We start from the raw sequence: 22158 nt of genomic DNA, 5'->3' as shown, positions 1-22158 counted from the left end.
ATTGGTTTCATATTTTTTTAAAATTTTTAATGTGTTTAGTTTTGTTTTAAAGATTTATTTTATTTCTCCCCACCCCACCCCCATTGTTTTTACACTTGCTCTGTCTGTCTGTTGTGTGCTGATCTTATTTTTTAGGAGGCCCAGAGAACCAACCCTGGGACCTCCCATGTGGGAAGGAGGCGCCTAATCACTTGAGCCAACTCTGCTCCCTGCTTTGTTGTGTCTCTCATTATGTTTTCTTCCATGAGTCTCTTGTTGCGTCATCTTGTTGCATCAGCTTGCTACACCAGCCCATCGCATCAGCTCGCTGTCTTATTCGTCTTCTGTAGTAGTCAGTGCAAACCGAACAAAGACCTCTTATGTGGTAGTGAGGAGCTAATTGCTTGAGTCACATCTACTTCATTTTAATGTAGTTTTAAAGGCCCATTTGACATAAAATTATCTGAATATTTGAAATACCTTATTTACCCTATACCAATAAATATCTATTACTTTAGATTGTTATTTACCTTGATATTGACATTTGTGTCATTGTTTTTATCTATAAAGTTAGTTTTGCTTTTGGAGGATTATCATACCACTGTCTTCTCACCTCCATGGCTTCTTTTTATTTATTTATTTTTAAAAGATTTATTTATTTATTTATTTCCCTCCCATTCCCCTCCCACCCCCCTCCCCGGTTGTCTGTTCTCTGTGTCTATTTGCTGTGTCTTCTTTGTCCGCTTCTGTTGTTGTCAGCGGCATGGGAATCTGTGTCTCTTTTTGTTGCGTCATCTTGCTGTGTCAGCTCTCCATGTGGGCGGCACCATTCCTGGGCAGGCTGCACTTTCTTTCACGCTGGGCGGCTCTCCTCACAGGGCACACTCCTTGCACGTGGGGCTCCTCTATGCAGGGGACACCCCAGCGTGGCACAGCACTCCTTGCGTGCATCAGTGCTGCGCATGGGCCAGCTCCACATTTGTCATGGAAGCCCGGGGTTTGAACCGCGGACCTCCTATGTGGTAGATGGGCGCTCTATCCACTGGGCCAAGTCCCCTTACCTCCATGGTTTCTAATGAGAAATCCACACCAGGTCTTTTTGGGTGTCCCCTGTATGTGTTGGCTTGCTTCGACCTTGCTACTCTCAGAATTTTCTCTTTGTCTTTGACATTTGTCATTCCTGGTAGTATGTGCCTTGGAGTAAGTCTGTTTGCATTTATTCTGACTGGAGTATGCTGTGCTTCTTGGACATGTAAATTCAGTTCTTTCATGAAATTTGGGAAATTTTCAGCCATTATTTCCTCAAATACTCTTTCTGCCCCTTTTCTCTTCTCTTCTCTTCCTGGAGCTTCCATGATACATATATTGTTACTTTTCATGTTACTATTCAACTCCCTGAGCCTCTGATCAATTTCATTCTTTTCTCTTTCTGTTCTGTGTTTTGTATTACTTTATTACTTTTTTTTTCTTCTTTCATTTCAAGTCTGCTATTGTATGTCTCGTGTGTGTGTGTGTGTGTGTGTGTGTGTGTGTGTGTGTGTTTAGAAGGTACCAGGGATTGAATCCAGGACCTCATACATGGGAAGCAGGTGCTCAGTCACTCGAGCTATAGCCACTCCCCAATGAGAGTTGGTTTTTTGTTTGTTTTGTTTTTTGGAGTTACTGGGGAAGCAGGTGGTCAACCACTTGAACTATATCCGCTAGCCTCTAATGTATTTTGTTTTTGTTTCTATTTTTGTCTTTTATTTATTTTTCACCCGCTAATGTATTTTTTATCTCACCTGTAATATCTTTTGTTCCCATGAGATTTGTTATTTTTCTATTCAGGTTTTCAAATTCTTCATTGTGTTTGCCCAGTGTCCTCTTGATGTCCTCTCTTTAGCCATATTGTCTTTCAACTCATTGATTTGATTCTGGAAATTTGTATGAATTTCATTGATTATTTGTCTCAAATTCTGTGTCTTATTTTGGTTTTTGATATATTCCTTTTCTTGGGCCATTTCTTCCATTTTCTTAATATGGCTTGTAATTTTTTTGCTCGTCTAGGCATCTGATTATGATGGTCATTGATGTTCAGTTTCTCTCTTTTGTAGGGATTTCATGGCGATAGGCTGAATGTTAAACAGCTTTTCTTTGATTCTTGGTTCATCCTTTTCTGGGTCCTTAGGATTTTCCTGTTAGTTGCTCGTTACTGGGCCCTGGACACAGTAATGAGTTGCAGCTCCACTTCCATGAGCCTTTGGGAGGGAAGTTGTAAAGACTGGAAAAAGCCTCTCAATTACTTTAAATAATTCCCTCACATGCACTTCCTTAGCCAGCCAGCAGATGGCATTCTTTGGCAAGTATCCCAATTCAAAGCCTGTTTGGAGTGTGTTCACTGCAACATGGACTTAGTATGATAGAGGATCCTGCCTTAAGGCCGAGAGCCTCCTGGTTCAGAGTTTTTCAGAGGTGGTTCTCCAACTTTTGCTGGCAGCCCCTCTCTTTCCCTGAGTAGGAAATAATTCCACTTCCCTTTGCATCCTCAACAACCAGTCCTAGTCAGTAGTGAGGGTGATTGAAAGGATCAGCTCTCTTAAGTCCTGTGCTGGCTTCCAAGGCAAACAAACAGTGGCTCTGCCCCTCTCCCCGCCCACCCACACACACACCTGGAAGGGCTCCTGGGACAGAGCAAACCAAATTTGTTGACCAAAAGCTGAATCATCCTCTCCCGAAAGACTGTGTTCCTGTCCCGTTTCCTGGGGAGGTGGATCCTTGTTGTCACTTTGTCTGTAGCTACTGGCCTGAAGCCAGAGAATTCAAAATTGTTTATAAGGTGAGGGGCTGCAGCTACAGCTGCAGCTTTAATTCAACAGTTTTGCTGTCATTCTTTCTTTTGTGCCTTTCTCTTCTCAGAAGTGTCCACCATTTCCTTATTGCCCTAAACCCCAGAACATTTTATTCCAGGTCATTTCTGCCTGTCCTTTAGCTATTTTTCTGGGAGAGGAGAAAGAGTCCCGTGTCTTTCTGGTCTCCCATTTTCTCAGAAGTCCCCCCTCTGTTTATCTTTCGACCTTAGTTTTTGCTTTTGTTTTGCTACTTTATTTTAAAGCAGAAAAATTCTTTTTTCATTTCCATGTAGTCAGATTTACACATCTTTCACAGCTTCTGGGTTTTATGTTATACTTTATAAACTTTATTTTCCTCTCACACTTCCATAATTTAATTTTTTGCCTTTACGTTTGATAATAAAGAACTTAAGTGAAAAGAATGAAATAAGGAGATAATTTTTTTTTACATAGCCATTCATTTGGTTAATTTATTTTTTATCAACTGATCAGAAATGCCTCCTTTATTATATTTCAAACTGCCATATGTAGTTTGATTTCTTTCAGGACATTATGCATCTTTCCATTGATTGGTCTATTCATACACCATTGTCATACTTTAATTGATGTTGATTCACAATTGTTATTATCTTACAGATATTATTATTCCTTTTCAGATATTTCCTGGCAGTTTATTTTTCCACATAAACTTTAGAGCTAGCTTGTCTAATTCTTTATCATGTTGTTTTTTATTGGATTGTTAAATTTATAGATTGATGTGGGAGAATTGATATCTTTAATATTGAATTTTATGGGAATAAGAGACTATGCCTTATTTCCACAAGGATGTCTTTTGTGTTCTTCAATTTTAAGTTTTCTTTGTAAACAATTTAAATTTTAAACATTTCTTAAATTTATTCCTAGGAATTTTATCATTTTTTGATAATATCATAAGTTAGATCTTTTCTCTAATTGTTTTCTAACCACCGTTTTATATATTAGAAGGATTTTTGAGTGTTGTTGCCAGTCATCTTAAGTTCACTTATTCTTTGTAGTATTTTTTTTCTAGGTGTCTTGCATTTTATTTTCAGTATTGGCTTCAGTTTTCCATTTGTGTTTGGTTTACCAAAGCACTAATTTAGATATCTACATAAATTATTTGGACTTCTTCTGTATGGGGTATTTGTCTCTTCTCCCACATTAATGTATTCATTTACTTGTATCAATGTGAACTCATGCTATATGGGGCAAAGTGGTTAGATTTGGTATCTTTATTGAAGATTGAGCCCATATAACTTATATTTGAATTTGATTGTGGCTTGCAAGTGAGAGATTAATCAAGAGTGATACCTAGGTTTTAAGCCTGAGCAACTAAGTGGATGATAATTCCATTTACTAAGGAAGTGAAAGGAAAGTTCAGGATAGAGTAAATTAGGAGAGTGATGAGAGTCAAAATCAGGAGTTGTATTTTGGACATGTTAAATTTGAAATGTCAATTAGATATCTAAGTGGTGGTGTTGACATTTTTATGGAATATTAATCAAAGTATTCATTATCTCTAAGGCGTTAAAAATACTTCTTTGATTTTACTTTATTGAGGATTTTTAAAAGTTCATTTAGAATTTATGTCAGTGCAGGGGTCAGCAAACTTTCAGCAAAGGTGATATAGTAAATATTTTTGGCTTTGCAGACATCTGATCTCTGTCTCCTCAATTTCTTACTCCATGTACGTCTCTTCAACCTCTTCCTTTTCTTTTTTTCCACCTTTAAAAATACAATCACCATTCTTATTTCTGGTACCTTCCCTAGTATCTTAACAAGTATTTGCTGAACAGATGGATGATTAAAGTTCAGACCTGATTTCTTAAGAATTGACCATCTAGTTGTATATTTATTCATGAGGATTAATTGATTATCATCTCAGGCTTTTGTATTTTTATCACAGTCTTGGAATGAGAATAATTGAGCTTTTTCATTTCATGCTTCTAAATGGGGAAATATAGTTCATCAATGTTAGGCTAGTTATTAGCCAATTCAGACTTTCTTTTTTAGTTTGACTTTATTTTCCATTTCAAGTAAATGTGTTATTTTCTACATGCAATCATTTCATCTCTGAATTTTAAGATAGGTAAGATACAGTCTTAACAGTTTTTCACGTGAATGATATAAGGCCCTATTCACTTTCCATTTTTATTAACCAAATTCTTTGTTCTTCTACAATGTCAGAAGCTATGTATTATGCTTTCTTTGACAATAGTGGATATAAGATTTGAGGTTTTTAATGGAAAATTGACCTTTATTTTGGTACCTATGTCAAGGGTTCCCAAAAACACCTCCAGAAATCACCAGGCTACACATATAGTTATATTCTCTGCTAAGATTTATTATAGCATAAAAATTGAAGCAAAATCAACAAATAGAAAAGCGCGTGGGCTACGATATAGAGGAAACCAGGTGCATGCTTCCAAGAATCTTCTCCCAAAAGTTTCATGGGATACACTTAATTCCCCTAGCAGTGAGTGTGGCAGCAGCACGTGAGAAGTGTTGCCTATCAAGGAAGCTCTCTTGAGTATAGGGGTTCAGGGTTTTTATAGGGGTCAGTCATATAGGCACATTGTGTCTTCCTAACTCACCATAGTTAGTGAAATTACAGAATCCCAGAGGAAAGCAGGAGTTGAGCATAAACCAAATTGTTTGTAGAAACAGGCACTGTGAGCTCTCATCATTTAAGGAAAGCTTTATACCACTGTATGGAATAGTTTACCAGCCAGGAGCTCTGATGACAGGCAAGAGCCAACTTTGCAAGCAGGCCTTTCTAAGGATAGTCTCAATCCTGCTATGTTGTCTGTTCTTCACAGTATCTCAAGAGGTTTTATACCCTAGATCAACATATCATAGTATTATTTGGGGTGAGGAAGGGAGGTAACTTTTTTTTTTCCTGTGAAATTGCAAAGGACCAGTTAAGAAAGAGCAAGTGGGAAAGGTGACCCAGAAACCATTTTCTTAGGCAGATCAAATTTAGGAAAAAGTACATCTAGAATGGGGAGGCCTACAATTAAAGTCTCAATTGTAAACTTTGTACCTCAATTTGAACTTCACTAGTATATAGCTAAAGAGCTTGGTGTCTTAAATCCTGGCTCTGGTTGGCAGCTGCTGGTTGTATGATTCTGGACAAGTTTTTTAACCTTCCTGATTTTTTCTTTTGGGGCCTTTAACACTTCCTGGCCCTTAGTAAGTGCTCAGTATGAGTAAAGTTGCAGCTGCTACTGCTGTTTATTAGAGTGAAATAAGGAGAAACTTAAATACAGAGGTACCAGTTAGGCTTTGTTGACAGTAGGGAGTAATGAGGCCTTAACAAAAATTTTGGTTACTTTATGGAGTAGAAAATAACATTGTGGATGCAGAATCTGTAAGGATATGGAGGTGGGAAAAGACAAAAAAGATCTCCTCCCACTCCATTTTCCCTTAGAGAAATGAAGATTGTGAAGACTTTCAGATGATGGTATTTGTTACTGCTTTAAATTTTTAAACATTCTTTTAGTAAGTTGTAGATTGGTTGTTATAGAATCCAGCTTACTCTCTAAATAAGCTATTTATTGTATTTGGGATATAATTAGTATCCAAGTTTAGGTAACATTCTTGGTCTCTTTCCTCCCCACCCCCCAGGAGTTTTTGAGAGATATCTTCAATCTGCTGTTTTTGTTGCCTAGTTTAAAAGACCGACAGCAACCGAAGTGCAAATCACATTCTTCAAGAGCTGCTGCTTATGATTTATTAGTCGAGATGGTAAAGGGATCTGTTGAGAACTATAGGCTAATCCACAACTGGGTTATGGCACAACATATGCAATGTAAGCATGCTTCTTTTTCTTTATTCTTTATAATTTTGTACAAAGAAATGGGATTTTGGAGGGCACTGATTAAAGAAAATACTCATTTTCACACGCTTCAACATTATAAAGTATATTGTTGCTAAGATGTTATTGAAGTTAAGAACTGATCATTGGTTTATTTAAAAAGGTGGGAAGTACCTTTTATATGTATTTGAAATACTTGGGCATTCTTTGATATATAATTAAATGCCAAATAAAATCAAGTTTTGACAGTCATTTGAATATTTAGGGAACAATTTAGTTTTAGTATGTATTCTTACATAATATTAAAAATTATCATGAAATGTTTTTATGTATATTGAGTAGATAACTAAGAAAGGTATTGTCCATTGATAAATGCAAAATATATTTAATAGTTTCTTTGGATTGGGGGTGTCTTTTCCTCCCTCTTTTTTTCAGCAGCTCACGCACCTTATAAATGGGACTACTGGCCTCATGAGGATGTCCGCGCTGAGTGTAGATTTGTTGGCCTGACTAATCTTGGAGCCACTTGTTACTTGGCTTCCACTATTCAGCAACTTTATATGATACCTGAGGCAAGACAGGCTGTCTTCACTGCTAAGGTAGTTTTCCTCACTTTAAAAATTAAAACTGTAGGGGAGGGAGCAGATGTGGCTTTTAAGTGATTCAGCACCTGCTTGCCACATGGGAGGTCCCAGGTTTGGTTCCCAGTGCCTCCTAGAAACAAGAACAAAAAACAACAAGCAAACAAACAAACCAATTTGGGAGCCAATTTGTCTCAGTTATTAAGTGCCAGCTTCCCACTTGGGAGGTCCTAGGTTCAGTCCCTGGACCCAGGACCTAAAAAAAAAAAAAAAAAAAAAAAAAAAGCTGTGGGGAAACAGATGTAGCTCAAGTGGTTGAGCACCTGCTTCCCATGTATAAGGCCCCAGATTTGATCCCCAGTACCTCCTAAAAACAAAAACAAATGAAAAAACCGACTTGGGAAAGCCAGTATAGCTCACTGGTTGAACACCGGCTTCCCACATAGAAGGTACGAGGCCCCAGGTTCAGTCCCTGGCCCCAGAACTTTAAAAAAAAAAAAAAACATAAAAACTGTAAAACCCAAATTATTTTTAAAAAATTAATCTTGATTATTTCATAAAGTATTTGAGAACAGTATGAATAGAAAATGATAAAATTTGATTATATAACTTTAACACGTACTGCTCTAGTATAATTTATTTCCCAAAGGAAAGCACAGTTGTTGAATATACACACTTAGAGGTCTCTTGTATTTTCAATAAAAATAAGTACAGATTATGTAGAAAAATAAGCAGTGCCTAAAAAAAAGTAGGGAAATATTACCAGAATCACTGAGCATGTTTCTTTATATTTATCACAAAGTAAATAAGATTGTAGACTTTGTTTGGAGTTGGATAAACTTTGCTTCATGTTATTTTTGCTCACTTGTTCAATATTTCAGTCTTCCTTTAAGTAAAATGTCATTGATTTTGCTTAATTTTAACTTCTCTTCTTTAGGCAATTAATGCTTTATTCTCTAATAATGAAACTGTAATTCCAAGTATTCTTTTTTTCTAACTATATATATATATATGAGAAGTTGTAGGTTTACAGGAAAACATGAAGAAAGTACTGTGTTTTTGTATTCTGAATTAATAATTTGAATCTATCAGTTCTGTGTTGGAAAATATTATTTTTCATGAATATTCTCAAAGTCTCATGGAATATTAAGCCTACCATATGCCAGGAGTATTCTGTAGCTATTTTTGCTGTCTTGAACAGATCTCTATGTTAGCTCTTATGTTCCCAGTTTTGATTATAAGCTCCTAGGCAGAAGAGCCATATTACTTGCACTCCCTAAATTATCTACCATAGCAACAAAATTGGCAGACATAACTACAGTGTACTCTACTCATATGTTCATATGTGAGGCTTAATATTCCACGAGGATAGCAGAGTTTCTTAAAACTTCCTAACAAGGGAACGGTGAGCCTTAACCAATTGGGCTCCCGTCTACTATATAGGAGGTCCAGGGCTCAGTGCCCAGGGCCTCCTGGTAAGGGCAAGCTGGCCCATGCGGGAATGCGGCCCTGTGCAGGAGCGCTGCACTGCATGGGAGTGCTGCCCTGGGTGGGAATGCCACCTGCACAGGAGTGCCAGCTGATGCAGAGAGCTGGCGCAACAAGATGACACCACAAGAGACAACAGAGGAAAGAAAATAAGAAGACCCAGCAAGGAGTGCTGCGCCCCGTAAGGACAGCTGCCCAGCGCGAAAGAAAGTGCAGCCTGCCCAGGAATGGCGCTGCCCACACTTCCCGGACCGCCCACGACAACAGAAGCGACAAAGAAACAAGACGCAGCAAATAGACACAGAGAACAGACAACCGGGGGAGGGGGGAGTTAAATAAATAAATAAATCTTAAAAAAAAAAAAAAAAAAAGACCCAGCAGAACTGGGAGCTGAGGTGACACAAGAGAGTAATCGCCTTTCTCCCACTCTGGAAGGTCCCAGGATCAGTTCTTGGAGCCGCCCAATGAGAATAAAAGCAGACACAGAAAAACACAGAGCAAATGGACACAGAGAGCGACAGTGGGGGTGGAGGAGAAATAAATAAATAAATCTTTTAAAAACAAAAAACAAAAACAACTTCCTAACAAGTAGTAATTTGTAGCAGGGATAATGCTTACTTCATGGATTTATTTTACCACTGAAATAAGAGCATACATCTAGTAAGAGCCTAGCATAAATAGGGGGTCTCCTGTAAGGCTGGTGTTCAGCACTAGGTCTCTAGGTGAGTATAGCCAGATCCTAAATCTCAGTTATTGGTGTTTGAATATTAGGAAAGGTCTTAGAAAACCTTGGCCAGTTTTCCTCTTCCATGTTCATGGTCTGGTGTTTTAGAAAATGTAACGATAGGAATATGGTTCTGAAATATTTATTAATATCTCAAATGTATATTTTATTTCTGTGGATTTACTTGGGGGGGGGGGAATACAGGGTTGTACACCTAAGTGTTTGCTTTCAACAATCCATCTGTTTCCTGACATAATGACAGATATGTTTATATAATGAAAAACATATTCCAATTTTTTAATGCTCTACTATCTAAAGAAAGAATAGAATGTGTCCGTGTTTCTCCTGCGTGTTGCTAGAAGAATGAAAACAGATACAGTATTACACATATTTTGGTCATTTCTGTGCTAAAATGTCTAATTTGCTACTGTCAGTATGATTTAATGTTTTTCCTGATTTCCAGTATTCAGAAGATATGAAGCACAAGACCACACTTCTTGAACTTCAGAAAATGTTCACATATTTAATGGTATGTTTAAAATTATGTATGGAAAACTAATTAGATATGCCATAGGATAAAAGCTAAAGTGATTAAGTGGAATTCATTTGCAGTAGCTTTTTCCTGTCTATATACTCTTATTTTTCCAACTGACTTTATCAGTTACCAGTATTCTTTATCATAGAGACTTCCATCATATCTCAGTCATCTACATTCTTTTAATTTGTCTTTCAAAGAGTCCCTTATAATATGATCATTTTCCTATTTCAGGGTTACCCACCCTTATGTCAAGAGTTTCTGACCAATTTCTCTTTCTCCCTCTTGACTTCCACCCACAAAACTATAAAAATGGCCAATCTTAAAATGATAGAAAGCAAATCTTAGAATATTGAGCCTCTACATAGAACTGTTCAGTGGCTTTTCATTATGAACAGAATAGTAGTCATGATCAGCATAGCACACATTCTCTGTGATCTTGTCCTACCCTTCAACAACTCTTCTCTTATTCCTTCCTGTACATGGCTCTGCCTTAAGGTAATTAGAAGCCTTTTGAAACCTGTCACCCTGTTGCTTCATAGCTTGTGCAGTTTCTTATGCTGTGCCTTCTGCCTGAAGCATTCTTCCCTCAGTACTCTTCTCCATTTTCTTCTTACTTTTATACTTGAGTCACCTGTTTTACCTCCTCTTACAAAACTTGAGTTTTATAGACTCAGCAGGTGTTTCTAAGTTACCCTCTCTCTCTGTTCTTCTTACTACTTGTATTGAAGTTACTAGTTTCACCTATTAGAATCTTAAAGATAGAGAATGTCATATTTATTCCTGTATTTTTTCACCTTCTAATAATCATTAAACATTCTATAAGTGAATTTTTAACTAAATTAAAGCATTTGCTAGTTATCCCTTTATTCTATTTTTAATCTTTTAAATGAGTGAGAACATGCCATTTGAACTGACAAATCAGTAGTTTTTTTCTTTTTCTTTTTTAAGAAAGTTTATACTATAGAAAAATATATTCAGCCTTTAAAGTTTTATATGTTATGCTTCACAATGCAAATATGGGTCCTTTGAATTCCAAATTCCTTCCTAGAAGTTCTTAAAGAATATAAATTCCTTTACTTAATATGATTTAAGCTACTGGCATCAAGACCTTTCAACTGAAAATGCCATGAAAACCAAGCAAAAAATTAAATAGAAGGGGAGCATTTAAAAATTTTCCCTGTATAAATCCTACCTGGTTTTATGGTTGTTGTTCCTGCCTTTATTTAAAATTCTATGATAATTTTCTTATTTTTGAGACTGAGATTTTTAATTTGATTGTTTTATTTATTTTCCTTTATAGGAGAGTGAATGTAAAGCATATAATCCTAGACCTTTCTGTAAAACTTACACCATGGATAAGCAGCCTTTGAATACTGGGGAGCAGAAGGATATGACAGAATTTTTTACTGATCTGATAACTAAAATTGAGGAGATGTCTCCAGAACTGGTTAGTACCTGAATCCTCAAAGGTTTCTTTGAAATTTGTATAGATTTCCCATGTTTTAATTACCTATTTTGTTTTATTTTAAAGAAAAACACAGTCAAAAGTTTGTTTGGAGGTGTAATTACAAACAATGTTGTGTCCTTGGTAAGTATTCTGCCTGTTCTTTGATTTTTGGAGCTCTTAATATTTGTTTTAACTTATTATTAAATTACTGATTTTTGACTGTTGGTTGATTAATCAGGATTGTGAACATGTTAGTCAGACTGCTGAAGAGTTTTATACTGTGAGATGCCAAGTGGCAGATATGAAGAATATTTATGTGAGTAATGTACATAATTTTTAATGTTTTTTTAACTTTCTGTATAGCAACTTTATGACCTTGAGAGTTAACTCTCCCCATTTTTCATTTTGCTCTGCTCGTCAAGTAAGAATTAATATTGAATTGTCCAACAAATTTAATTTTTGCCTAATCAAAATTTTTTTTAAAAAATGACTTGGTAAAAATGTAAATATTCGGCCTTTCAAAAAATTCAGTTAGATTGGTTAGAGCATCATATGAATATGAGGAAAAACAATTTTTGCTAAAATTAAGAATTCGCTTCTTTTTTAAAAATTGTTTTTCCTCTGAGCATTGTGTCCAAATTGTAATTACTGCCTTTTGTATGTGTAAATGCTGTGAATAATATGAAACTTTTACATGTGGTTTTTATACACAGGAATCTCTTGATGAAGTTACTATTAAAGACACTTTAGAAGGTGACAACATGTATACTTGTTCTCATTGTGGAAAGAAAGTACGAGCTGAAAAAAGGTATGCGATTTGAAAATAATGTCCCTTTGCTAAATCCTTAAAAGGAAGAGGAAGATAAACTAAGGATAAATTCAAGATTTATGAAAATTGTGTTTTTAAGTCAAGATCAGCTCAGTCTCCTACAACAGCTTTTTATTGAGTTATTCACTGAAATATAATTGATTTTAACATATATTTGGAACTAGAAGGGAAGTGGAAATCACTTAACTTGATTGCAAAGTCTAGATTTTTAGAGGTGAAGCATAGAAGTGAAGATTGTTGACATCATTATCTATATTGACTCTCAGATGTCAAGCTTCATTAATTTGTTAGGTAATAATAATAGCTAACATTCTGTTGTTTCCTGTTTGGCAAACAGTACTCTCAGCTTTATGTGATTTAATTCCATTAATTCTCATAACTGCCCTTTGCAGTGGATATTATTCTCATTTTACGAGTAAGGAAATGGAGACACAGGAAGAATAAGAAACATTCCCAGTGTTGGTTCTTGAGATAAGCAGTACAAACAAGAAAATTTCTAGGAGACAGATAATACAGCTGAATTCAAGTAAGCTCTGGGCCATCTCCAGTGGAGAGCTCCTGCAGGCGGTTGGCTGTTTTATCTGGACCGTGGAAAGATCCCTGGGGCAGGGTCTGATTTGGATATTAGTGGGCTATTGAGATAAAAAGTTTTGTGTGAGTTCTTTAAACTTTGTAGTTCAAGCTTCTTCTCTACCTTCTACTCTGTGTATTTTTGTTACTTATTTTTGATTGATTATATTTTGGTATATTGATAAAGAAAAAATCTTGTGAGGGCTGGTGGTAGTGACTCAGGGTCACTCTCTCATTGAGCTCCCCGGCTCCCTTCAGTATTCTTCCACACCCCCCACCCCATCACCTGAGTGCCAAAGTGCGAGGGGTGGGTGTGGGGAGGCATTCTGTTCCCCAGGAGACCCGCAGAGGGAGGTGGAGGCCGCAGAGGACTCTGGGAAGCCATGGACAGTGAGAGGCTGCCCTGGATTCGTTTCTTTGTCGTTTAGCCAAGACTGGAGAAACAGTGATTCAGTGGTCCCAATTGAAATTTATTTTCAAATTGGAGAAAGTAATGGATCCTTTCAGAACTTCAGCTCCTGAACCAAGAGGTCCTACCAACCCTAATGTTGAATATATTCCTTTTGATGAAATGAAGGCAGAAGTACTGAAAATTGTCACTAGATTTAATGGTATCCCTTTTACTATTCAGCAAATAGTGAATTGCTAATAGATCCAAGGAAAAACTATATAGGAATAGACAAATTTCTCAGAGGAGAAGAAAAGAATGTAATGGTTATTAGTTGTGTTTATCCTTCTTCTCTTTAGAGAAAAACAATTCCAGTAGGTTTGAATCAAATGAATGGTGTTAGGTTTCCTGGAAATTGACTAGGTTATACTGAGAGGTGTAATATAAATGGGCCTGGAATACCCAGGCCGCTTAATTGACCCAAGGTTTCTTTGTCTGCCCCTATGACAACAAATGTTTTTTGCCTGAGCACACAGATAGCAGTAGTCCAACTTATTGCAAAATGAGAAGAAATCACAGTGACTCCCTGACATCTCAATCATAAAGTTCCTCAGTGAGGCCCATGAAAAATGAACATCCACATGAAGATTCAGTGGAAGGTTGAGGGCTATGAGGTAAAAAGACAGATTTGACAAAGAAGGTGAAGTAAAAGAGACAGCCAGTCAAACAACTTACAGTGAAATTTCTCCAGTTAGAGTAGAAGAAACAGAAGCATCATCATCTTAGATAAAGACAAAGTAGTTGTTCCAGACAGAAGAGGAAGAGAAGAAGAGTCTTTTATGACATCAAGAGAAATGGTCCCCTTCTCTTGTGCACTCTCTTGCCTGTGAACCCACCCTGCCCTCTGTGCACTACTCTTGCTGTTCTTCCTCTGCCACATGGCCACACAAGTAAAACTTGTGCATTTATAACCTATAATGAGGAATTGTAGTCTGTAAATAACCCGCTTTATCACTTTTCAGCCCCTTCCTCTCTACCTGGGCCCCCTGCTATCTTATTTTCTCTCATTTATCTTCCTTCCCTACCTGAATAAATTACTGGCCTAACTCAAAAAGAGAGAGAGAGAGAGAAATGATCCCAGAAAGAAAAGATCAAAAAGAATCTGGTGATGCCTTAACTGTGTGAATGAAAATACTTTTAAGGAAAATACTCAAATGGAGGAATCTGTTCTGTCTCAAGTTGAGATTTACATTCTGAAGGTAGTGAAAATACAGGCCCTGTAAGTAGTGGTTCTGACTGCCCTTAAACAGAAGAATTAGTAGGATTCAATTCCAGTAAAACAGAGATTCTCAGAATCATTCATGGAAAATGACAGGCCACAGAAGCCACAGGTGAACTGATGGAACAAGATTACTTAGAGAGAAGCGGACTTGGCACAGTGGTTAGGGTGTCCATCTACCACATAGGAGGTCCGCAGTTCAAACCCCGGGCCTCCTTGACCTGTGTGGAGCTGGCCCATGCGCAGCAGTGATGCGCGCAAGGAGTGCCCTGCCATGCAGGGGTGTCCCCCGTGTAGGGGAGCCCCATAAGCAAGGAGTGCGCCCCGTAAGGAAGGCCACCCAGCACGAAAGAAAGTGCAGCCTGCCTAAGAATGAGGCCACCCACACAGAGAGCTGGCACAAGATGACACAACAAAAAAGAAACAAATTCCCGTGCCGCTAACAACAACAGAAGCGGACAAAGAAGACAACGCAGCAAATAGACAGAGAATAGACAACCAGGGTGAGGGGGTGGGGGGGAAGGGGAGACAAATAAATAAATAAATCTTTAAAAAAAAAAAGATTACTTAGAAACATTAAGATACAGTATTTCACATATAGTTCTGGTTTTACACTGTGTAAAACTTACGTTCTAAAGTGGACCTTTAGTTTCACAAGAGAAGCAGGTTGCAAAATAAAGTACTATTTCAGTTTGCCAAAGGGCTGCCAATGCAAAGTACTAAAAATGTGTTGGATTTTTTAAAGGGTAAAAGCTCTTTTATTTGGGTAAAAGCTCACAATTCGGAGGCCATGTAAAGTCCAACACAAGGCACCATTAAAAGGTGCTTTCCCACCAAAGTCAGCTATTGTGGATCCTGGAGTTACTGCCACATGGTGATGGTTGCCCATCTCTGCAGCAGTCTCTGCCTACCATTCCAGAATCTACTCTCTCTTGAAGCTCAACTTTGAGCAAGTAGGCATAGGACTTATTTCTTTCTGGGCCTCCTATACCAGTCTCAGCTGTTCTGTTCTCTTCCAAACTTCAGGTTTAAGCTGTTAGGCATATAGCAGGGCTGATCTCCTCTTGAGCTGTTCCACTGACCCAGCCTCTTGGTGTCTTCGTGCTTAAGCAGTCCCCTCTCTGTCCCACTGCAGAATCAAATATCCTGGCTCTCTTTTTCCTCTGTTGCTGTGAGTCCATTCATATCAGACCCAGCAAGTGGGCAAGAACCCAATCTGAGTCACAATCCAAAGCCCTAAAGTGATTTTACTAAGTAATCTAATCAAAGGCCCCTCAACTGAATTTTTATGCAATCGAAAGATTTCACACCCAGAGGAGTAGATTAGTTTACAAACAATTCTTTCCCTTTTTGCATTCAGAAAATAATCTCAAACTGCCCCAAGTACTTTATGGGATAAATCCTCAAAGAGTTATACATGTAAGAACTGTTAATATCATCAGCTCCTCTGGGTCATGCCTACCGCGTACTTTTTTTTGGTCTGGTCAGAACAACGGTTTTTTGTTAGAATTTTTTTTTTTTTTTTTTTTTAGAATCTAAGTTTTTAAACTGGAAAACCTTTTGGAAATTATTGCATTTAGTTTATACATATTCAAAATTTTGTTTTGTCTCTTTCTGACAGCTCTCATAGTCTCAAATTTTGGTCATAGCGTCAACATTTTAACATGGGAATTAGACTATGTATAATGTAACTTTAAGCCATATATGCATATGTGTAATAAATGTTTTTCTGTTTCTGTAAGAGGTGAATACAGTGGGGGTTTTTTATTGCTAATTTGAATATACTTCTTTCAGAAGACAGTTACCTTATGTTCTGAGTAAATCAAATAAAATCTCACCCTTGTAAAACCCTAGAAATCTTAAGTCTATTGAAATATCAAGTTGAACACATTCCAAGAGATATGTTCAAACTAAAATTCTTTTGTATACTTCTGAAGTGCCTGAGAAAAAGACTTCATTATTTGAAAAAATGTGCTTTATCTTGGAAATTGTATTCAAACGTTAGCTTAATATTTTCCAGAATGAATGTTTAAGAAGCTGACATAAGACCATCTCAGAACAACTTGACTTTTTGCTTACTTTTCTGAACATTGTGAATATTACATATTTTTTCTAAATTATTCTTAATCTCAATGGTGTGAAACACCACTGTACTGCAAGAATTAATATATTGTTTTAGTAATGTACCTGAACTAAATGAATGAAGCCTTAGGGGTTCGTAGAAACCAGCACAATTTGTATGACCTTTTGAAGTGAATTAAATATATTTAAACATGCTTCTTGGACAGCCAGTGTTATATTTTTCAGATCCACATAAAACTCATTGATTAAATTCAATTTTTCAAATTCACGTATTCTAATGCAAGCTGCAAAACTTCTCTGTGAAAATTACTGATTGCCAAATGTTCTTCAGCTGTACCTTCTGATATTTAGAATGTTTAAATTTCTGTAAAGTAGATTTTTTAGAATGTAGTATGTTCAGTGCCTTTGTGAAGCAGTAGATAATTGTATTATTCCTATGTATAAACTGCTTGGGCTTTCAGTACAGTATTCATTCAAAGCAGTAACTATTAATGTTATAAAAATTTTCTTCAGTCTTTCGAAGATTTTTTGGTTGGATTTCTGGAAGAAAATAGTTTGCTATCTTCACTTGTTTTACTAACATGCCATACATTTTACAGTCCTTTTTTTTTTAATCACTTATTTTTTTGTGTGTGATTCACATTCACATTCATTTGGGTTTTTTCCTCTAAATTCTGAAGTACTTGTCCTTTTTTCAAAGAATATTCTTATGGATATAAAAAGAATTATAAGTTTATTTAAAAGTTTTCCAGTATACTTTCCAAGCACTACTAAATTTTTTCAGATTTTTGGGGGGAGGGCATTTTAATTCGTCCAACATTTATCAAGATCTTTCTGATTGCTCAACCCTTTGCTGTGCTTCCTGAAGTATGATAAAGCATCTACTTGTGAATTGAAAACATTCTGAATCTCTAAAGTGAAAAGTTCTTTTTTCTTAAAAGTCATAAGGTGGCAGGTTTAGGACAGTAGTTGGGTAAAAATGTTTCACTTCCATAGGTGAAACCTTACATGACAAGTAGAAATTGGATTTAAAGAGCAGCTTATGCTTGTAGTTACTAGAAGCAAAGGCATAGAAATAGAAATAAACTTATATGTGTAAGAAACCAGGGATTAGCCCAGTCTGCTTGAAGTAGAGGGTTTGCATTGAACAGTAATGGAAAATAAGATTGGTTACCTACAGTGGCATCACATTTGGAGGTGGGTTATCTGCATAATTGATTGAAGCCATCAGAATGTCTGTTTGATAAAGAACGTAGCTTTTGCAAGCGATCAAAACCTGAGCTATCCTAAAGGTGCCACAAGAAAAGAAATAGAAGAGAAGCAAAGAAAATCAGGGTAAGATGGTGATCCCAGAAACTGGAGAGAAGAAATTTTAAAAAAAGGTATTCATTCGTAATAGACCACAGAGATGAAAGAGAATGGCAGCTGAGTAAAAGCACTGGGTTTTTCAAGACTGTAGTTTAGTGATTTGTTAGGTTGTAAGAACAGAAGTAGGATTGTCTAGGGATGTGGCATCAAGTGTAGACCATTTATTCTAGAAATTCAGCAATAAAAAAAAAAATAGCAAGGAAGATGGAAGATGAAAGTACTTTGGAACCAAACAGCGGCTTTTTCTAGGTGAAGGAGATCTCAGCATCTTTGAAGACGGAGATTTAAAAGCCACATACAATGCTTAAGGAATGGTATTCTTTTTCTCAGTCTTAAGGAACAGTCGGGTAGTAGGCTGCAAGAGAAAAAAGTTGTAGGTGGACATTATCACATGAAAGGATAGCTGTAAATGTAGTTATTGGGAGAAGACAGATTCATCTGAAGAGAACTGGGTTAAAATAGGAGTTAGGGCTTACATAGAGCAACTCTGGAGGAATGTAATGAGAGTCGTTAAAAGATAATTGAGATGGATGAGTCAAGATCTTTGGAGAATTTCTAGTTGGAATCAATAAATTTAGTGCATAGATATGTCATTCTTGATAATCCCCTACTTTGTAAACTATTTCCTTCTTTTGGCTAATTTGATTCTCTTGTTTTCCTGAGATACCTGTGTTATCTCTCCCAGGCCAAGTAGCTATTCAATCCTTTGTGCTCTTACCATACTTTCAAATATCTGTAATAACATAGTAAGTGTTCAGCAGAAATTGGTGGATTGGAGAAGCAAATAAAAATATTCATAAGCCTCAACAGGATCATATTCCCCTCTATCCGCAAACCTCTTTTTCTCAGTCTGTCCATTCTTCCTGGGTGATATATTCTGCCACCATAACAAATTCCTGTTGCCAGGCCAATGATTCACATATCTTCTTACCTAGGTCAAAATGCTTTGCTGTGCTCTGCCTACTATCTTACTTGTGTGTCATAGACTGAATAGGCCTTTATCGTAAACTTCAGTGTCTCCATATCTTTAGCTCTTATATTCCCTGGCAGTAGTTCCACTGTCCACCACAAGTCCTTTTGAGACTCTTGAAAGCTCTCAAGATAAAGTTCATATTCTTAACTTCACATACAGAGTCCTTTTTAATTTCTTGACTCCTATCTATTTCTATAACTTCATTATTTGTCAGTTTCCCAAATAACCTGTAATTTTGAATTTTTAAACTTATTTCCTCTGTTCATAACATTCTTCCCTTGGGAAATGGACTTGGCTCAGAGGTTAGGGCGTCTGTCTACCACATGGGAGGTCCGCGGTTCAAATCCCGGGCTTCTTTGACCCATGTGGAGCTGGCCCATGCGCAATGCTGATGCGTGCAAGGAGTGCCATGCCACGCAAGGGTGTCCCCCACGTAGGGGAGCCCCATGCGCAAGGAGTACGCCCCATAAGGAGAGCCACCCAGCACGAAAGAAAATTCAGCCTGCCCAGGAATGGTGCCATTCACACGGAGAGCTGACACAACAAGATGACACAACAAAAAGAGACACAGATTCCCGTGCTGTAGACAGCAACAGAAGCGGACAAAGAAACAAGACGCAGCAAATAGAACAGACAACTGGGGGGGGGGGGAATTAATTTTTTTAAAAAAAGGTTTACCCCTTTAAGCAATTTGGGGTTCTTGGATGCTTTAAAAATAAATAAAAACATTTTTTAAAAAAAGCAAACATTCTTCTCCCTTCCTTGTCTCCCTAAAGTCCTACTTTAAAAAAAAATAAAACTGAGCTATTTAAACAAATACCCTTTTGAATCTGTATAAACGATGAAAAATTGTTCCCTGAAATTCATATGTTTTTCTAAATCTAAGCTTTTAGTTTGCTTTTTTAAAAACATGAACTAAGAATATACTATGCCATAAGATTTGGGTAAGCATTTGTTTTGTTGTGGTGGTGGTGATAGTGGCAATAGTAGGAATTACTTACTAAATGCTGTTTGTCAAGCAGTGTTCTTAGTATGAGATAGGCACTATAATCTCCATTTTACAAACCATTAATTAAGCTCAGAGAGGAAATAACTTGCCTAGGGTCATACATCTAGTGAGCAATAGAGCCAGACCTAGCAATCTGGCTAACAAAAGTAAGTAGTTCAATTCCTGTTATTTATTTGGGGGGGCAGGGAGACAACCTTGAACCAAAGACCTCCTTAGTTTTAGAGTATGATATGGCTCCTTTTCATGTTTCCATGGGACTCTTTGCATATGTTTTCTTTTTTATTATTTTTTTTAGGAGGTACCGGGAATTGAACCCAGAACCTTGTATGTTTGAAGTAGGCTCTCAACCACTGAGCTACACCTGCTCCCTGCATGTATTTTCATCATCGGATTTACCACAGTCTACTATTAACATTTTTTTCTTACCTAAATGCTAGCAAGCTTTCAGAATGGAAAAAGTCACCTAAGAAGGGGAATATATAGTATTTATTTATATGGGTGTGATTTAGATTGCGACTGTTTCATTTACTGTAAGTTAAATATGGAAATAGGTATAGTTAAGACTATTTTAAGCAAATGTTTTCTGTATTTTTGTCCCCTAGGGCATGTTTTAAGAAATTGCCTCGCATTCTGAGTTTCAATACTATGCGGTATACATTTAATATGGTTACTATGATGAAAGAGAAAGTGAACACACACTTTTCCTTCCCGTTACGTTTGGATATGACACCCTATACAGAAGACTTTCTTATGGGAAAGAGTGATAGGAAAGAAGGTAATTTTCTCTCCCTCATCTATGTTTATTGTAAGTTTCCGTAATAAGGTAGTCATATGTAAGTGTTGGTGGTAGGATAATGTATGGGAGCCCTTTAATTTTATGATTTACTCTATGTACACTTATTGTTTACGGATGTTCATGTATGAATGATAAACTTCAATTTTAAAAAGTTAAAACTTAAGATATAGTTATAGAATTATATCAACTAAACGTTTAACAAAAATACATCAAATCCTAGAAAGGAGAATGTTCCTAAAGACAGTAAGGCACATTCAGTCAGCTAGGCAATAAATTATTTAGTATCTATTAGTACTATGTTCCAGGCACTGTGCTGGACATTTGAAACAGAGGGGTGATTAAAATAAACATGGTCACTACTCTTATGGAGTTTAACTCTAGTGGGACAATCTTATATTAAATAAGCAATTACAAGCATGATGTTGTCTAACAGGACAGTTAATGTATCATGGATCTGGGGAAATTAGGGAGCACTTTCATTTGAAGGTGACATTTAAGTAGAGATATGATACTCAAGTAAGAGCAAAAGTGAGAGGGAAAGATGAGCTCTGGGGGAAGAGAGGGTGAGTGAGGTAAAGGGCAGAAATCATTGGCCAGATCACTTACTGCTTTATAGGCCGTATTAATAATCGTGATTTGTATTCAGTGTGAAATCATTGGAAGGGTTTATTCAGAGAAGTCACATGACCATATGGGAATTTGGAAGTCGTACTTTTGACTGCAATTTTAGAAACGGGTTAGAAGAACATGAAAGTTCAATGGGAGACCATTCTGGTAAACCCCAGTAGGGATGGAGAGAAGTGTTAATAGGACTTGACTGAATGAATCCAATAAAAATTTATTGAAATCTGTTTAATATTCTGCTACTCTTAAAGTAATGGGAATACAGTGACAACAAAGAACAAATAAAGTTCCTGCTTGCACAGAGATTATATTTAAGTTGGTCTGTGGCCAGGTCTAGTAGGAGGACTCTTTCTTGACTCAGGTTCCTGGCTTGAGCAACTGGGTGAATAGCAGGGCCATTGTTTCAAGAAAGCTTTAAGAAACTTTCTGTGGTCAGCAGTGTTGAATAAGAGAAGCAGCAGTTCCTTGAAGAATAGGACTGAAAATAGCCTAGTGTGTAGGAGGTCTTGGTTATTGTTTATAAGAGCAATTTCATTTGGGTGTTGTGAAAGGAAGGCAGATTGCAGCAAGTTAAAGAGGGCACTTGGTTTATAAATTGTTACTGTTTATTTCCATAAATCCAGTGGTTTTCAAACTTATGTATAAGTACTTCAAGGACCATAATATTTAGTAAATGGAAATTGGTTAAAGAAGAAAATAGGGCCCAATTCTTGTTTCTTCCATTCTCCTTTAGTCAAGAAGTTATGTTTTATGCAGTAAGGGTCCTGGTAATGTTTTATTTTTATAAAAAGTTAAATTTGAAAGCCACTATGCTTCATAT

The 22158-nt window shown here is 36.8% G+C and overlaps 1 protein-coding gene and 1 pseudogene across 4 annotated transcripts in view; both read left to right on the top strand.

Moving 5' to 3' along the window:
• USP34 (ubiquitin specific peptidase 34) overlaps nt 1-22158 on the top strand; it is a 285574-nt gene that overhangs the window by 203122 nt on the left and 60294 nt on the right. For all 4 annotated transcript variants that reach the window (XM_058278638.2, XM_058278637.1, XM_058278635.1 and 1 more), the window contains 8 exons: nt 6453-6636; nt 7081-7241; nt 9899-9964; nt 11274-11420; nt 11505-11561; nt 11659-11736; nt 12134-12228; nt 20521-20693. In XM_058278638.2, coding sequence (XP_058134621.1) covers nt 6453-6636; nt 7081-7241; nt 9899-9964; nt 11274-11420; nt 11505-11561; nt 11659-11736; nt 12134-12228; nt 20521-20693 — 961 coding nt within the window. The remainder of the gene's footprint in view (nt 1-6452; nt 6637-7080; nt 7242-9898; nt 9965-11273; nt 11421-11504; nt 11562-11658; nt 11737-12133; nt 12229-20520; nt 20694-22158) is intronic.
• Nucleotides 13214-14207, top strand: LOC139436798 (serine/threonine-protein phosphatase 4 regulatory subunit 2 pseudogene; annotated as a pseudogene).

The sequence above is a fragment of the Dasypus novemcinctus genome, chromosome 17 (genome assembly GCF_030445035.2).
Source record: "Dasypus novemcinctus isolate mDasNov1 chromosome 17, mDasNov1.1.hap2, whole genome shotgun sequence".
Classification (NCBI taxonomy): domain Eukaryota; kingdom Metazoa; phylum Chordata; class Mammalia; order Cingulata; family Dasypodidae; genus Dasypus; species Dasypus novemcinctus.
Note: the sequence above shows the minus strand (reverse complement) of the source record. Positions and strands in the feature narration are given on the sequence as shown.